Source organism: Thunnus albacares, chromosome 2 (genome assembly GCF_914725855.1).
Source record: "Thunnus albacares chromosome 2, fThuAlb1.1, whole genome shotgun sequence".
In the NCBI taxonomy this organism is placed as follows: Eukaryota; Metazoa; Chordata; class Actinopteri; order Scombriformes; family Scombridae; genus Thunnus; species Thunnus albacares.
The window spans coordinates 39,610,788-39,628,999 of record NC_058107.1 but is presented as its reverse complement, the minus strand read 5'-3'; the positions used below and the strand labels follow the sequence as shown (position 1 = coordinate 39,628,999).

At 35.6% G+C, this 18,212-nt stretch overlaps 1 protein-coding gene across 1 annotated transcript in view; it reads right to left on the bottom strand.

Annotated features, from left to right (window-relative positions):
• The window catches only part of fnbp1a (formin binding protein 1a), a 79,977-nt gene that overhangs the window by 20,317 nt on the left and 41,448 nt on the right, over positions 1–18,212 (bottom strand). Inside the window, exons 2-6 of the mRNA XM_044335492.1 lie at positions 8,737–8,852; positions 3,797–3,847; positions 3,445–3,592; positions 2,761–2,823; positions 2,507–2,602 (exon numbers count right to left, since the gene is read on the bottom strand). Of these exons, the coding sequence (XP_044191427.1) occupies positions 2,507–2,602; positions 2,761–2,823; positions 3,445–3,592; positions 3,797–3,847; positions 8,737–8,852 (474 nt within the window). The remainder of the gene's footprint in view (positions 1–2,506; positions 2,603–2,760; positions 2,824–3,444; positions 3,593–3,796; positions 3,848–8,736; positions 8,853–18,212) is intronic.

Here is an 18,212-nt window from a genome sequence, read left to right as displayed (position 1 = left end):
ACTCTTATCTGAATTCTAAGAGTTTTTATCAAACTTAGTCCTTAGTACAGATAAAGTAATTATAGTAGTACATTCTTGTTAAGGAGATAAATTCACACAACAGCCACACAGAGACATTTAACCATCAGAGATGAAATTAGCGACCAAAGAGACAGAGAGAGAGAAGCTGTATCTGACTCACGTTATCTGATGTCTTCTTCTTTCTATCATGGAGATGAAGTATTCATGTTATAACATCCATTTGTGACTGTTGGTCATCTTGTTTGTTAGTTAACAAAACTTTATGGCTGCTGCTTAACCAGTCTGATATCATTAGCAACAATGACAAACAAGCTAACTCTCCTGGTTGTTTCTCCGGTTGCTCTCTCTCCAGCCTCCCTGGCGGTGTCCTGCTGCTGCTGCACTGCACAGTCCAGATCATTTCTCCCATGAGCTTAATAACAGTCCTTAACAGTCCTTCCATGGATGCATAAAGAGTCCTTCAGGCTGCTACAACAAGCCAGCTGTTGCATTGGTTAACGCAAGGAGCTATCTACTGCTGCTACTCTGCCTTACAGTGGAGAGAATTGAACATGAATTCTGGAAACTATCATTGGACCAACTCAATGTCAATATTGCATTCTGGTTGTTGATTGGTTAGGGAGGACAGCCACCCTTGGAGCATCATTTTACGTGTCTCTTCCAAAGAAGAGAGAAAAAATATGTTGTAAATACTACTGAGATTTGGCAATGGTCTATTTCAACCAAATATTCTTTTTTATATTTTGATCTCCCTCTTGCCTCTCAAAAAATAGAGGAGGATCAACCTCCTCTGCCTCTATGGACCAGCCTCCAGTGCGTGTGGCACACACCCTCTCCCCCTCTTTCTTCCCTCCTCTCTCTCTCCCTCTCAGTTGGAGAGGAGAATGTTAAAGTACTCTTCTTATGAAATCTCCTCACAAATCCCATGACTTGGGTCAAATCTGACATTAGTCATATTTTTTTGTAGGAAATTTCATTGCGAATCCATTGATACAGGTTTGAAAGTGGTCAGACTTATAGTTTAGACGTCAGAAGCCTCTGTTTGACACAAAGTTCATGCCTCCCCATTGCTTTACATTGTAAAGGTGATGTGTCACTGCAACTTTCGGGGCTTATAAAATCTAAACCGTTTGAGTTATTTATTTATTTAAGTTTTTTACAACTTTTTTCAGCACAGTGTCATAAGTCAGTTATCAAAGTTTGAAGTCGATACCATTAACACTCTCGGAGGAGATAACATTTGTTCAGGGCCCAAAATTGAGGCAAAGTCTTATATTGACAGGCTAATTGCGGACTTCCTGTTGGATTTAGGTCAGGGGTGTCAGCATATGATTTGTAGGTCTTGTTGAGACGAATAAGTCGGTTTTGGTTTGATCTCTCTACGACATTCCTACGGGCCAGGGGGGGCATTTTAGTTAAATAGGTGGCGCTCTCGAGCACATTTTGGAACTTTAGGGATTAATTTTTACATTTTATCAAATTTTTCACCAGACATGAAGTGTGTGCCAAATTTGGTGAGTTTTTGAGCATGTTTAGGGGGTCAAATTAAGGTCTGATGTCCCATAATAATAAAGAAAGAAAGAAAGAAACACATGAAATACAATTACTAATTAAACCCACCTGGGTCGCAGGAGAGCCACACCGTCATCCATCTTTGAGGACCTGCAGGACCATCTGCCCTCTGATTGGACAGATTGACTCTGCGTTTGACCATCGGATTCACACATAAAATCAGGGTCAAAATCTGTACTCATAACTTGCAGTTTGTAGTTATAACTTCAGTGTCGCACACACAGATAGGAAATTTGTGTGTTTGTCTTTCAGACTTTGTGAAACCTCGCTGTTGAAAAAATTCATTTAAAAATTCATAAAAAATTACACTTTCACAAACCATTTCACAAGCCCAAAATATGTATGACCAATATATGATTCCATATATTAATGGCTTGTACAGCTGTAACAAGGAGCTTTTTGAGCATAATGCTAATGTTTGTAAATTGACCACAATAGTGAACATATTAAACTGGGAGAGAGGCATAAAATGGCCCCTTTAAACATCCTGGACTCAGTCAGAACTGAAGGAGGAGAATCTAAAGCAGGTCCAGCTGATATGAACACGATGACCTAATGACTGACATTCTGCAGACACATGTTAAACTGAAGGCTCAAACAGCTGCAGTAAAACATACTAATCCTGCCTGGAGTCACTTTATGAAATTGTGCTCCTGTTTGCTGATTGCAATCAGACACTGGCTCATTCACAGCTGTGTGGCTAACAGCTGATGAATAATGTCCAATCATATCCATGCAGGTGAGCAGGGTCACCTCCCTGCACCTCCTCAACCTCCTCTTCATGTGATATATTGTGGTTTTGTTGATTTAACTCGTCTTTCAGAAGATTCCTCGTTGCTGCTACTAGAGACTAACGCTTTATAGAATCACTGTCTGTACTGTCTATCAGGCTCAGTGTGTATTTAGTTCAAACCTTCTCTGCATCCGTCTTGGTGTCGAGGTCGATTCTATCGGAGACGTGTTGAGCTCGCTCCGCCTCCTTACAGTCACGCTCAAACCGACGTTTACTCTGGACAAAACAAGAAGAAGAAGAAAAAATCATCACAGCGTTTCAACTGCTGAAACTGTCAGTAAACAGTATTTGAGGTGTAAATGTGTTAAAAGGTGGGTCACATTTATTAATGGGCAGGGTCATATGCATGATGGGTGGGGTCAAAGGTCACTCACAGACTCCAGCTGCTTCCAGGAACTCTCAATGTGCTGCTGGGCACGGCGGCCATCTTGGAAATGCTGCAACAAAAAGCACAAAGGGATCAGCACTTTCAGTCAAAGTGGTCAAACTGGCCATACTGGTGATAGTGCAGCGGAGCTGCAATCTGATTGGAACTGCTGCTATAAAGATTTCATTCATGAATAATGTGGAGGAGCTTTGGCAAGAGGAAATTAGTCCAAATGACAGAGTGCTTTAAAACTTTTGTTTACCTTTGTGAGAACTTTATTATATAAAGCTGGTTGTGATGCTCTTTAAGTACCTGTCCAGGTGAGATCTGACAGATCAGAGGAGAGGAACGCTCTCCAGGCAGTGTCAGTTCAAGGCTCAGTTTAAACTGCACTGCAGTGATTCTGGACTAAATGTTGTGTCATCAGTCTATTAAAATCCTATAAAAGGCTGTGTGAACTGTGGATGTGAGTTAATACCATCAAATGGGATCAACATAAACATCTTTGCTCTCACTGGAAACATCTTCACTCTGACACTGCAGTGATGAGAACCACACGATCAGCAAGATTTTAATCTCAATGAGATTTCCTGAATAAATAAAGCTAAACTATCTAACTAACTAACTACTTAGTTTTCCTCTCAATCTTCAGTTCTTGTGTGTGTGTTTATTTATTTGTTTGTTTACTCACAGTTTTCCTCTCAGTTTTCAGTTCTTGTGTGTATCTGGTCAGCTCGGAGACGATCTGTGTGTTCAGGTTTTCAGCGAGTTCTTCTCTCTGCACAGCGAGTTCGCTCAGCTGGCGGAGTGTCGCTGCAAACGCCAGACACCAGGTGTACCTGAAACAACCAATCAGCTGTGTGTAGTATTACTGCAGTACATTGTACTATCACTGCAGTAATACTAAACACTGTAGACTCTGAGTCTACCTTCCCCAGAGGACGAGGTCAAACCAAACACCTGATATCAACACATGATCACATGACTCTACATGACAGGATCACTGAATTGTAGGTTGGATTCTCAGCAACATGTTGACTGACCTGCTGTCGTCCTCTCTGCTTCTCTTCGGATGATACTTCTTAGACAGACTCCTGCAGACAGACAGGTAGGTAGAGGTGGAATCAACCAGGTGATCAACATGAGCTTATCCTTATTAGAACTATAGTTCCACCTTCCAGTAGATCAGATACATATTTCTGTATGAGAGGCTGTCACATGTTTGCATCATGTATCTGATATTATGATTAGCTGTTATTATGTTTAAGTCATATTAAAGTCAGGTGAAGGTCTTGCAGAGGTCAATTAGAGGTCATGTAGAGGTCATATAGAAGTCATTAAGAGGTCATTATGCTGATGGCATTTCAATATGGGGAGTCCCAAGACCGACAAGTGCTCATTCAAGTGGGTCCCCAATAACATTTGTATTTTTTGACAAACTGTAGTGTTAAACTTGTGTTTGATGTTATATGGTTATAATTATGGTCATATTCATGTATGTTTAAAAATGTATCTAAAAATTAAACAAATAAAATATCAAACCAGTAAATACACTGCAGACACACAGCAGCACACAGAGAGAGGAGCTTGTTGTGGAAATTGTCTGAAAACACTAAACACAAATGAAATACTACTCAAAACACTGCTGGGTTGAAGATTAAACAATTATTATATTGTACAATAAGGAGACAGAACACACAAAGATTTGCATCAGTTCATCTCAACGAAGAAAAAGCAAACTCCATTCTAATATAGTTGGAGAAGGAACAAAGAAATGATCTGTGATTGGTCAAATCATACAAACTTATGGATTACAGCCAATGGCAAACAGCCACGAGATACATGTGCATGCACATGTATGTTCACTAGGAGCCTCAAGCCATATGTGGCCTTCGATGCCTCAACATGTCCTGTTTACTACAAGAAGCAGAATGGTACCTTATTTGGGCCTCCTAAGGCACATTCCTTCTCTCAGGAACATGCACACATTAGCAAAGGGGAAAAGTAATGATCATCCTGACACATCTCTGCACATTAAAATGATAAGACAATCCTTTGGTCTTTGATTACCTTTACAAGCTCATATTATACAGAAAAACATTATTTTTGTCTGGGTGAATAAATGTTAATGTGATTCATAAAAAGGGAAGCTAAAGGGAACACTCCCATTGTTTTCACAACTTTGAATCAATCAACCTAATGGAGACTGCTGGGTCTAACTATACTCAACGTTTACTGAACGTTTACTGAATCAATGTTTCTCCTATAATTATAACAAGAACAAAAACAAGAACAAGAAATGTACAGTATAGACTACAGTGTGTCAGTAAATGTATGTTACAAACTACAGTGTGTCAGTTGATAAATGCTGCAGCTTCTCAAGACCATGCAGAGGTCATGTTATGGTCATGCAGAGGTCATGTTATGGTCATGTAGAGGTCATGTTGAGGTCATGTTGAGGTCATGTTATGGTCATGCAGAGGTCATGTTATGGTCATGTAGAGGTCATGTTGAGGTCATGTTGAGGTCATGTTGAGTTCATGTTATGGTCATGCAGAGGTCATGTTATGGTCATGTAGAGGTCATGTTGAGGTCATGTTATGGTCATGTTATGGTCATGCAGAGGTCATGTTATGGTCATGCAGAGGTCATGTAGAGGTCATGTAGAGGTCATGTTGAGGTCATGTTATGGTCATGCAGAGGTCATGTTATGGTCATGTAGAGGTCATGTTATGGTCATGCAGAGGTCATGTTATGGTCATGTTGAGGTCATGTTATGGTCATGCAGAGGTCATGTTATGGTCATGTAGAGGTCATGTTGGGGTCATGTTGAGGTCATGTTATGGTCATGCAGAGGTCATGTGTTTTAGCCAATTATAGACCTATATCTAACCTTCCATTTCTCTCTAAGATCCTTGAGAAAGCAGTCTCTAATCAGTTATGTGACTTTCTACATAACAATAGTTTATTTGAGGATTTTCAGTCAGGATTTAGAGCGCATCATAGCACAGAAACAGCACTGGTGAAAGTCACAAATGACCTCCTAACTGCATCAGACAAAGGATTTGTCTCTATACTTGTCCTGTTAGATCTTAGTGCTGCATTTGACACAATTGACCATCAAATCCTTTTGCAGAGACTGGAACATTTAATTGGCATTAAAGGAACTGCATTAACCTGGTTTAAGTCCTATTTATCAGACCGATTACAGTTTGTACATGTGAATGATGAATCCTCCATGAAGGCAAAAGTTAGACACGGAGTTCCACAAGGTTCTGTACTTGGACCAATTCTATTCACCTTATATATGCTTCCTTTAGGTAATATTATTAGGAAACACTCCATAAATTTTCATTGTTATGCAGACGATACCCAATTATATTTATCAATGAAGCCAGATGAACCCAATCAGTTAAACAAACTCCAAACATGCCTTAACGACATAAAGACCTGGATGACCTGCAATTTTCTACTACTAAATTCAGATAAAACTGAAGTTATTGTGCTTGGCCCTAAACACCTTAGAAACACATTATCTAATGATAAAGCTGCTCTGGATGGCATTACCCTGGCCTCCAGCACCACCGTAAGGAATCTGGGAGTTATCTTTGATCAGGATATGTCCTTTAACTCCCACATAAATCAAATCTCAAGGACTGCCTTTTTTCACTTACGTAATATCACAAAAATCAGGCACATCCTGTCCCTAAAAGATGCAGAAAAACTAGTTCACGCATTTGTTACTTCTAGGCTGGATTATTGCAATTCCTTATTATCAGGCTGCCCTAACAAGTCTCTAAAGACTCTCCAGCTGGTCCAGAACGCAGCTGCACATGTATTGACTAAAACTAGAAAAAGAGACCACATTTCTCCCATTTTAGCTTCACTACATTGGCTTCCTGTAAAATCTAGAATAGTATTTAAAATCCTTCTCCTAACTTACAAAGCCCTTAATGGTCAGGCACCATCATATCTTGAAGAGCTCATAATACCGTATTATCCCACTAGAACACTGCGCTCCCAGTATGCAGGCTTACTGGTGGTCCCTACAGTCTTTAAAAGTAGAATGGGAGGCAGAGCCTTCAGCTATCAGGCTCCTCTTCTATGGAACCATCTACCGGATTCAGTCCGGGGTGCAGACACCCTCTCTATGTTTAAGAGTAGGCTTAAAACTTTCCTTTTTGATAAAGCTTATAGTTAGGGCCGACCAGGCTCGCCTTGAAGCCTGGATCAGCCCTTAGTTATGCTGCTATAGGCCTAGACTACTGGGGGACTTCCCATGATGCACTGAGCTCCTCTCTCCTCCTCCTCCTCTCCATCTGTATGCATTCATGTAACATCAATGCATGTCACTAACTTTGCTTCTTCCCCGGAGTTTTTTGTGCTTTCTCATCTCACAGAAAAACCTGACTCCCGGGCCGAACCTTCGCGGTCCTTCACAGTCCTGATGGCATCCTTCCCTGGCTGTTGGTGCTTGTGCTTGTTGTTGTTTGTTGTTGTTATTGTTTTTCTTCTGTCCCCCCTCCCCCTTTCCCTCTCTCTTTCTCTCTCTCAACCCAACCGGTCAAAGCAGATGGCCGCCCACCAAGAGCCGGGGTCTGCTTGAGGTTTCTACCCGTTAAAGGGGAGTTTTTCCTTCCCGCTGTCGCCAAGTGCTGCTCATGGGGGAATTGTTGGGTCTCTGTAAATTAAAGAGTACGGTCTTGACCTGCTCAATGTGAAAAGTGCCTTGAGATGACTTCTGTTGTGATATGGCGCTATATAAATAAAGATTGATTGATTGATTGATTGATGTTATGGTCATGTAGAGGTCATGTAGAGATCATGTTGTGGTCATGTTATGGTCATGTAGAGGTCATGTTGAGGTCATGTTATGGTCATGCAGAGGTCATGTTATGGTCATGTAGAGGTCATCTTATGGTCATATAGAGGTCATGTTATGGTCATGTAGAGGTCATGTAGAGGTCATGTTGTGGTCATGCAGAGGTCATGTTATGGTCATGTAGAGGTCATGTTATGGTCATGCAGAGGTCATGTTATGGTCATGCAGAGGTCATGTTATGGTCATGTAGAGGTCATGTTGAGGTCATGTTATGGTCACTTAGAGATCATGATGAGGTCATGTTATGATCATGCAGAGGTCATGTTATGGTCATGTTACGGTTATTTCTCAATATGACCATAATATGACCTCAACCTGAGGTCATGTTATGGTCATGTAGAGGTCATGTTATGGTCATGTAGAGGTCATGTTATGGTCATGTAGAGGTCATGTTATGGTCATGTTGAGATCATGTAGAGCAGTGATTCTCAACCCACCATTACACTTTCTGGGTGGGTCACAGACAGCTGGTCAAAAATAAATAAATAATATTTAAAGCGCATCTGATGTTGGACTTGTCTTCTATTTTGAAAAAAAATATTTTGACAGGCATGCATCAGAGATGTGCAGTAGTCTTGCACCGTAGCCATGGTAACCATCATTTGAGTATTGAAAATGTGGATTTTCATATGTTGAGGATAAAAAGTGGCAGAAACCTCAGTGTGTGGTATGTAGTGAAGTGCATTTTTTGTATGAATAGGTTTAAGGTGATTGGCTGTTCATGAGTCTTATGGCTTGTTGAAAGAAGCTATTGCACATTCTGGCTGTTTTAGCTTTGATGGAGCGATATAAGTATATAAGTAAAAATATCTAATTTTGTGGCCTTATTTATTTTGTGCAGTTTTGATATTTATTTTAGTGTACATGCAGTTGTCATGGTTCTCCTCAGTTTCTTAATAATGTGCTCTGAAATACACTTTGTACATGTAAATATATGTATTTATGTTAAAAAAAAAAAAGTGGGTCGCAACTTCATGACCATGGGAAAATGTGGGTCTCAGGGTGAGACCAGTTGAGAACTCCTGATGTAGAGGACATGTAGAGGTCATGCTGAGGTCCTGTAGAGGTCATGTAGAGGTCATGCAGAGGTCATGTCCGTACCTGATCTGTTTAGCATAGCTCAGCTCGATATCGGCTCTCTCTTTAACAAACTTGGTATATCTCTCCAGGAAGTCGATTCCCCAACTGGTGTGTTTCTCCAAATTATCAAACTGATCCTGAAACAGACGAAAGAAGAGTCAGTATAGTCTGTATATTTGTCTCTGTGTGTACATATATATATATATATATATATATATGGGGAGGTTAAAGTGGGCTGGAGCAATCTGGAACATTGTTCCAGCACCTTTGATTAATAAGTAAATAAATCTGATTGTCAGTTTCATACATAATAATGTCAAGTGAGTTCATTTTTCGTGGAGAAGGGTCTGGCTGTGGCCTGTAGACCAGGGGGCTCTGACCACAATGTGGGTTGCAATGGCGGAGCGGCGCTGTCTGGATTTCCACTCATTGACTCCACAGGAAGTGAAGACAAATTTTGACTTAACTTTGCTGAAAACTTTAGCTAAAATATGACCATCTGCTGGCCCTCAGTACGTTTGTACCTGACATTTATTCAACCGGCTGAATGGTAAGAGACAGTGTTGTGGTCATTTTCATAATGTAACATTATTGATAATCTTGTCACGCGAGTCTTTGCTTGGGTCTCCTGTATTAGTGATTGAGAATAAACCGCTGTGGTGTTATTGTCTCTGATGTAGTCAGAAAAATAAACTAAACCCATGACAGCTCTGTCAGATAAACAGTAGACACGAGTTTGTACGATGTAACTCAGTAAATAAATGATAATGTAACTCAGTAAATAAATGATAATGTAACTCAGTAAATAAATGATAATGTAACTCAGTAAATCAATGATAATGTAACTCAGTAAGTGAATGATTATGTAACTCAGCAAATAAATGATAATGTAAATCAGTAAATAAATGATCATGTAAATCCGTAAATGAGTGATAGTGTAACTCAGTAAATGACTGATAATGTAACTCAGTAAATAAATTGTAACGTAACTCAGTAAATGAGTAATAATGTAACTCCGTAAATAAATGATGACGTAACTCAGTAAATAAATGATAATGTAACTCAGTAAATGAAAGATAATGTAACTCAGTAAATGAATGATAATGTAACTCAGTAAATGAATGATAATGTAACTCAGTAAATAAATGATAATGTAAATCCGTAAATAAATGATAATGATAATGATAATGTAACTCAGTAAATGAATGATAATGTAACTCAGTAAATAAATGATAATGTAAATCCGTAAATAAATGATAATGATAATGATAATGTAACTCAGTGAATAAATGATAATGTAACGCAGTAAATAAATGATAATGTAACTCAGTGAATAAATGATAATGTAACTCAGTAAATAAATGATAATGTAACTCATTAAATAAATGATAATGTAACTCAGTAAATAAATGATACTGTAAATCAGTAAATAAATGATAATGTAAATCCGTAAATAAATGATAATGATAATGTAACTCAGTAAATGAATGATAATGTAACTCAGTAAATAAATGATAATGTAAATCCGTAAATAAATGATAATGATAATGATAATGTAACTCAGTGAATAAATGATAATGTAACGCAGTAAATAAATGATAATGTAACTCAGTGAATAAATGATAATGTAACTCAGTAAATAAATGATAATGTAACTCAGTAAATAAATGATAATGTAACTCATTAAATAAATGATAATGTAACTCAGTAAATAAATGATACTGTAAATCAGTAAATAAATGATAATGTAAATCCGTAAATAAATGATAATGATAATGTAACTCAGTGAATAAATGATAATGTAAATCCGTAAATAAATGATAATGATAATGTAACTAAGTGAATAAATGATAATGTAACGCAGTAAAAAATGATAATGTAACTCAGTAAATGAATGATAATGTAACTCAGTAAATAAATGATAATGTAAATCCGTAAATAAATGATAATGATAATGATAATGTAACTCAGTGAATAAATGATAATGTAACGCAGTAAATAAATGATAATGTAACTCAGTGAATAAATGATAATGTAACTCAGTAAATAAATGATAATGTAACTCAGTAAATAAATGATAATGTAACTCATTAAATAAATGATAATGTAAATCAGTAAATAAATGATAATGTAAATCCGTAAATAAATGATAATGATAATGTAACTCAGTGAATAAATGATAATGTAGCGCAGTAAATAAATGATAATGTAACTCAGTAAATAAATGATAATGTAAATCCGTAAATAAATGATAATGATAATGATAATGTAACTCAGTGAATAAATGATAATGTAACGCAGTAAATAAATGATAATGTAACTCAGTAAATAAATGATAATGATAATGATAATGTAACTCAGTGAATAAATGATAATGTAACTCAGTGAATAAATGATAATGTAACTCAGTAAATAAATGATAATGTAACTCATTAAATGAATGATAATGTAACTCATTAAATGAATGATAATGTAACTCATTAAATGAATGATAATGTAACTCAGTAAATAAATGATAATGATAATGATAATGTAACTCAGTGAATAAATGATAATGTAACTCAGTGAATAAATGATAATGTAACTCAGTGAATAAATGATAATGTAACTCAGTGAATAAATGATAATGTAACTCAGTAAATGAATGATAATGTAACTCATTAAATGAATGATAATGTAACTCATTAAATGAATGATAATGTAAATCAGTAAATGAATGATAATGATAATGTAACTCGGCAAATAAATGAGTGATTCTCCATTAGGTCAGCTGACGTGCTGACGTACTACAGTAAGCGTATTGTATCATTTCCAGTTGCCGACTGTGTCTACTGATAGCGTTGTTGCTGCTCTCATTTCAGTTGATTTTCCTATATGTATCACATTACTGTGGATTAATATCTGCTGTATATTTAAACTTTCGCTAGTTTTACACAAGCACTCTCAGCGCCTATCTCTTAGCGACTTTTTTCGCTAATCGCACAAGTGGTTAGTTACTTTAGCTCTGCAGCTAGCATTAGCAGCTAACTTAAACTAAGCAGTTAGCGATGACTTCTCTCTCTCCCTCTCGTTCTCCTGCTCTCTCTTGCTCGGTGTGTCAAATGTTTAGTTATTCCTCTGCCTCCTTTAGTGATAGCGGTAAGTGTAATAAATGTAGTTTATTTGCAGTGTTGGAGGCAAGGCTTAGTGAATTGGAAGCGCGGCTCTGCACCATGGAAAAACAATCAGCAGCTAATGTTGTTAGCCAGCCCCCAGTATCTGGTGTGGGCCGACCTAGCGTAGCTCCCACTCCCCCGGCAGCTCCCGAGCAGCCGGGAAGCCAGGGCGGCTGGGTGACTGTCCGAAGGAAGCATAGCCCTAAGCAGAAGCCCACGGTTCACCACCAACCAGTTCATGTTTCTAACTGGTTCTCCCCCCTCAGTAACACACCTGCCGAGAAACAAACTCTGATTATTGGCAGCTCCATAGTCAGAAATGTGAAGTCAGCGACACCAGCAGCCATAGTTAAATGTATTCCTGGGACCAGAGCGGGCGACATTGAGTCAAATTTAAAACTGCTGGCTAAGAATAAACGTAAATATGGTACGATCGTCATCCATGTCGGCGGCAACGACTCCCGATTACACCAATCACAGGTCACCAAAATTAATGTTGAGTCGGTGTGAACATTTGCAAATACAATGTCGGACTCCGTAATTTTCTCTGGACCGCTGCCTAATCTGACCAGTGATGTCATGTATAGCCGCATGTCATCATTCAACCGCTGGCTGTCGAGGTGGCGTCCAGCAAACGATGTGGGCTTCATAGATAACTGGCAGACTTTCTGGGGAAGACCTGGTCTGATTAGGAGAGACGGCATACATCCCACTCTGGATGGAGCTGCTCTCATATCTAGAAATATGGCTGAGTTTATTAGTAGACCAAAACCATGACAACCCAGAGCTGAGACCAGGAGGCGGAGTTGCAGTCCTACACGCTTCTCTGCGCTTCCATTAGAGCAGTTACCCACCCAAAACCACATAGAGACTGTGTCTGTCCCCTGACCACTTAAATCAATTAAATCCAAAGTAAACAAAAAAGTCATTCATAAAAATCTAGTAAAAACTAAAACCACTACTGCAATAGTACAACAAAATAAGATAATTAAATGTGGACTCTTGAACATTAGATCTCTGTCATCTAAAGCTGTATTAGTAAACAATTTCGAATCCAGTCCTCCCAGTCATATTAGTACTCACATTCCTCCAGACACTGGCTGAGGAGGAGGAGTCGCAGCCTCATTATCAACTCTAGACCTGAACTTCATTATAACTCATTAGAAAGTCTTGTTCTTAGTCTCTCAGCCAACCTGGAAAACTTTACAGCCAGTTCTATGTGTGAAACAGCTGTAAATCCTGACATATATTTGGACTGTTTTTCTCCAGTCGACTTTCCTGAACTAACTTCAATGATTTGTTCAGCTAAACCATCAACCTGTCTCTTAGACCCCATCCCAACTAGGCTGCTTAAGGAAGTCTTACCCTTAGTGAGCACTTCTTTACTAGATATGATCAATCTGTCTTTAGTAACAGGCTATGTACCACAGTCCTTTAAAGTAGCTGTAATTAAACCTCTTCTTAAGAAGCCTACTCTTGATTCAGGTGTTTTAGCCAATTATAGACCTATATCTAACCTTCCATTTCTCTCTAAGATCCTTGAGAAAGCAGTCTCTAATCAGTTATGTGACTTTCTACATAACAATAGTTTATTTGAGGATTTTCAGTCAGGATTTAGAGGCATCATAGCACAGAGACAGCACTGGTGAAAGTCACAAATGACCTCCTAACTGCATCAGACAAAGGATTTGTCTCTATACTTGTCCTGTTAGATCTTAGTGCCGCATTCGACACAACTGACCATCAAATCCTTTTGCAGAGACTGGAACATTTAATTGGCATTAAAGGAACTGCATTAAGCTGGTTTAAGTCCTATTTATCAGACCGATTTCAGTTTGTACATGTTAATGATGAATCCTCCGTGAAGGCAAAAGTTAGACACAGAGTTCCACAAGGTTCTGGACTTGGACCAATACTATTCACCTTATATATGCTTTCTTTAGGTAATATTATTAGGAAACACTCCATAAATGTTAATTGTTATGCAGATGACACCCAAATATATTTATCAATGAAGTCTGATGAAAACAATCAGTTAACTAAACTCCAAGCATGCCTTAATGACATAAAGACCTGGATGACCTGCAATTTTCTACTGCTATTTAGTTATGCTGCTATAGGCCTAGACTGCTGGGGGACTTCCCATGATGCACTGAGCTCCTCTCTCCTCCTCCTCCTCTCCATCTGTATGCATTCATTTAACATCAATGCATGTCAATAACTTTACTTCTTCCCGGAGTTTTTTGTGCTTTCTCATCTCACAGGAAAACCTGACTCCCGGGCCGAACCTTCGCGGTCCTTCACAGTCCTGATGGCATCCATCCCTGTCTGTTGATGCTTGTGCTTGTTGTTGTTTGTTGTTGTCGTTGTTTTTCTGCTGTCCCCCCTCCCCCTTCCCCTCTCTCTTTCTCTCTCTCAACCCAACCGGTCAAAGCAGATGGCCGCCCACCAAGAGCCGGGGTCTGCTTGAGGTTTCTACCCGTTAAAGGGGAGTTTTTCCTTACCGCTGTCGCCAAGTGCTTGCTCATGGGGGAACTGTTGGGTCTCTGTAAATTAAAGAGTACGGTCTTGACCTGCTCTATGTGAAAAGTGCCTTGAGATGACTTCTGTTGTGATATGGCGCTATATAAATAAAGATTGATTGATTGATTGATTGATTGATAATGTAATGCAGTAAATAAATGATAATGTAACTCAGTAAATACATGATGATGTAAATCCATGAATAAATGATAATGTAACTCAATGAATACATGATAATGTAACTCAATAAATAAATGATAATGTAACTCAGTAAATAAATGATAAAGTGACACAGTAATTAAATGATGACGTAACTCAGTAAATAAATGATGATATAACTTTGTAAACAAATGATAATGTAAATCCATGAATAAATTATAATGTAACTCATTAAATGAATGAAAATTTAACTCAATAAATTAATGATGATGTAACTCAGTAAAGAGATGACAATGTAACTCTGTAAATAAATGATGATGTAAATCAATCAATAAATGATAATGTGACTCAATAAATACGTGATAATGTAACCCAGTAAATAAATGATGGTGTAAATCCGTAAATAAATGAAAATGCAACGAAGTAAATAAATGATAATGTAACTCGGTAAATAAATGATAATGGAATTCCATAACTAAATGATAATGTCAATCCATGAATAAATGATAATGTAACTCAGTAAATGAACAATAATGTAACTCAGAAAATGGATGATAATGTAACTCACTAATATAAATGATAATGTAACTCAGTGAGTTCATGATAATGTAACTGTAAATAAATGATTTAAATCCATAAATAAATGATAATGTAACTCAATAATTGAATCATAATGTAGTTCAGTAATATAAATGATAATGTAACTCAGTAAATGAATGATGATGTAACTCCGTAAATAAATGATAATGTAAATTCGTAAATAATTGATAATATAAGTCAGTAAATAAATGATAATGTACCTCTGTAAATTAATGATAATGTAAATCCATAAATAAGTGACAATGTAACTCAGTAAATGAATGATAATGTAACTCCATAAATAAGTGACAATTTAACTCAGTACATTAATGATAATATTACTCAGTAAATTAACGATGATGTAACTCCATAAATAAATAATAATGTAACTCAGTAAATGAATGACAATGTAACTCAGAAAATGGATGATAATGTAACTCACTAATATAAATGATAATGTAACTCAGTGAGTTCATGATAATGTAACTGTAAATAAATGATTTAAATCCATAAATAAATGATAATGTAACTCAATAATTGAATCATAATGTAGTTCAGTAATATAAATGATAATGTAACTCAGTAAATGAATGATGATGTAACCCCGTAAATAAATGATAATGTAAATTCGTAAATAATTGATAATATAAGTCAGTAAATAAATGATAATGTACCTCAGTAAATTAATGATAATGTAAATCCATAAATAAGTGACAATGTAACTCAGTAAATGAATGATAATGTAACTCCATAAATAAGTGACAATTTAACTCAGTACATTAATGATAATATTACTCAGTAAATTAACGATGATGTAACTCCATAAATAAATAATAATGTAACTCAGTAAATGAATGACAATTTAACTCAATACATTAATGATAATGTAACTCAGTAAATTAACGATAATGTAACTCCGTAAATAAATGATAATATAAATCCATAAATAAATGAAAATGTAACTCAGTAAATGAATGATAATGTAACTCAGTAAATTAACGATAATGTAACTCCGTAAATAAATGATTATGTAAATCCGTAAATACATGATGATGTTACTCAGTAAATAAATGATAATGTAACTCCGTAAATAGATGATAATATAAATCCGTAAATAAATGATAATGTAACTCTGTAAATAAATGATTATGTAAGTCAGTAAATGAATGAGACTGTAACTCAGTAAATAAAATATAATGTAACTCAGTAAATAAAGTATGATGTAACTCAGGAAATGAGTGATAATGTAACTCAGGAAATAAATGATAATGTAACTCCGTAACTAAATGATAATCGAAATCCAGAAACAAGTGATTATGTAAATCCATGAATAAATGATAATGTAAATCCATAAACAAATGATAATGTAACTCAGGAAATAAATGATAATGTAACTCAGTAAATTAATAATAATGTAACGCAGTAAATAAATGTAAATGTAAATCCATAAATAAATGATAATGTAACTTGGTAAATAAATGATAATTTAACTCCATAAATAAATGATAATGTACATCCGTAAATACATGATGATGTAAATCCATCAATAAATGATAATGTAACTCAATAAATAAATGATAATGTAACTTTGTAAGTAAATGATGTAAATCCGTAAATGAATGACAATTTAACTCAGTACATTAATGATAATGTAACTCCGTAAATAAATGATAATGTAACTCAGTAAATTAACGATAATGTAACTCCGTAAATAAATGATAATATAACTACGTAAATAAATGATAATGTAAATCCGTAAATTAACAATAATGTAACTCAGTAAATAAATGATAATGTAACTCTGTAAATAAACGATAATGTAACTCTGTATATAAATGATAATGTAACGCAGTAAATAAATGAAAATGTAACTCAATAAATAAATGATAATGTAACTCAATAAATAAATGATAATGTAACTCGGGAATTAAATGATAATGTAACTCAGTAAATAAATGATCATGTAACTCAGTAAATAAATATTAATGTAAATCCGTAAATAAATGATAATGCACATCCATAAAGAAATGATGATCTAAATCCATCAATAAATGATAATGTAACTCAATAAATGAGTAATAATGTAACTCAATAAATAAATGTTAATGTAACGCAGTAAATAAATGATAATGTAAATCAGTAAATGAATGATGCTGTTACTCCGTTAATAAGTGACAATATAACTCTGTAAATAAATGATAATGTAACTCCGTAAATAAATGATAATGTAAATCTGTAAATAAATGATAATGTAACTCAGTAAATAAATGATGATGTAAATCCATCAATAAATGATAGTGTAACTCAATCAATACATGATAATGTAACTCAATAAATAAATGATAATGTAACTTTGTAAATAAATGATGATGTAACTTTGTAAATACATGATGATGTAAATCCGTAAATGAGTAATAATGTAACTCAGTAAATAGATGATAATGTAACTCAGAAAATGAACAATAATTTAACTAAGTAAATAAATGATAATGTAACTCCGTAAATAAATGATGATGTAAATCCATCAATAAATGATAATGTAACTCAATCAATACATGATAATGTAACTCAATAAATAAATGATAATGTAACTTTGTAAATAAATGATGATGTAAATCCGTAAATGAGTAATAATGTAACTCAGTAAATGAACAATAATTTAACTCAGTAAATAAATGATAATGTAACTCCATAAATAAATGATGATGTAACTCAGTAAGTAAATGATAATGCAACTCAGTAAATAAATGATAATAGAACTCAGTAAATGAATAATAATGTAACTCAATAAATAAAGGATAATGTAACTCAGTAAGTAAATGATAATGTAACTCAGTAAGGAAATGATAATGTAACTAAATAAATAAATGATGATGCAACTCAGAAAATGAATGATAATGTAACTCAATAAATAAATGATAATGTAACTCAGTAAGTAAATGATAATGTAACTCAGTAAGTAAATAATCTTGTAACTCAACAAATAAATGATAATGTAACTCAGTAAATGAATGATAACGTAACTCAGTAAATAAATGATGATGTAACTCAGTAAATAAACGATAATGTAACTCGGTAAAT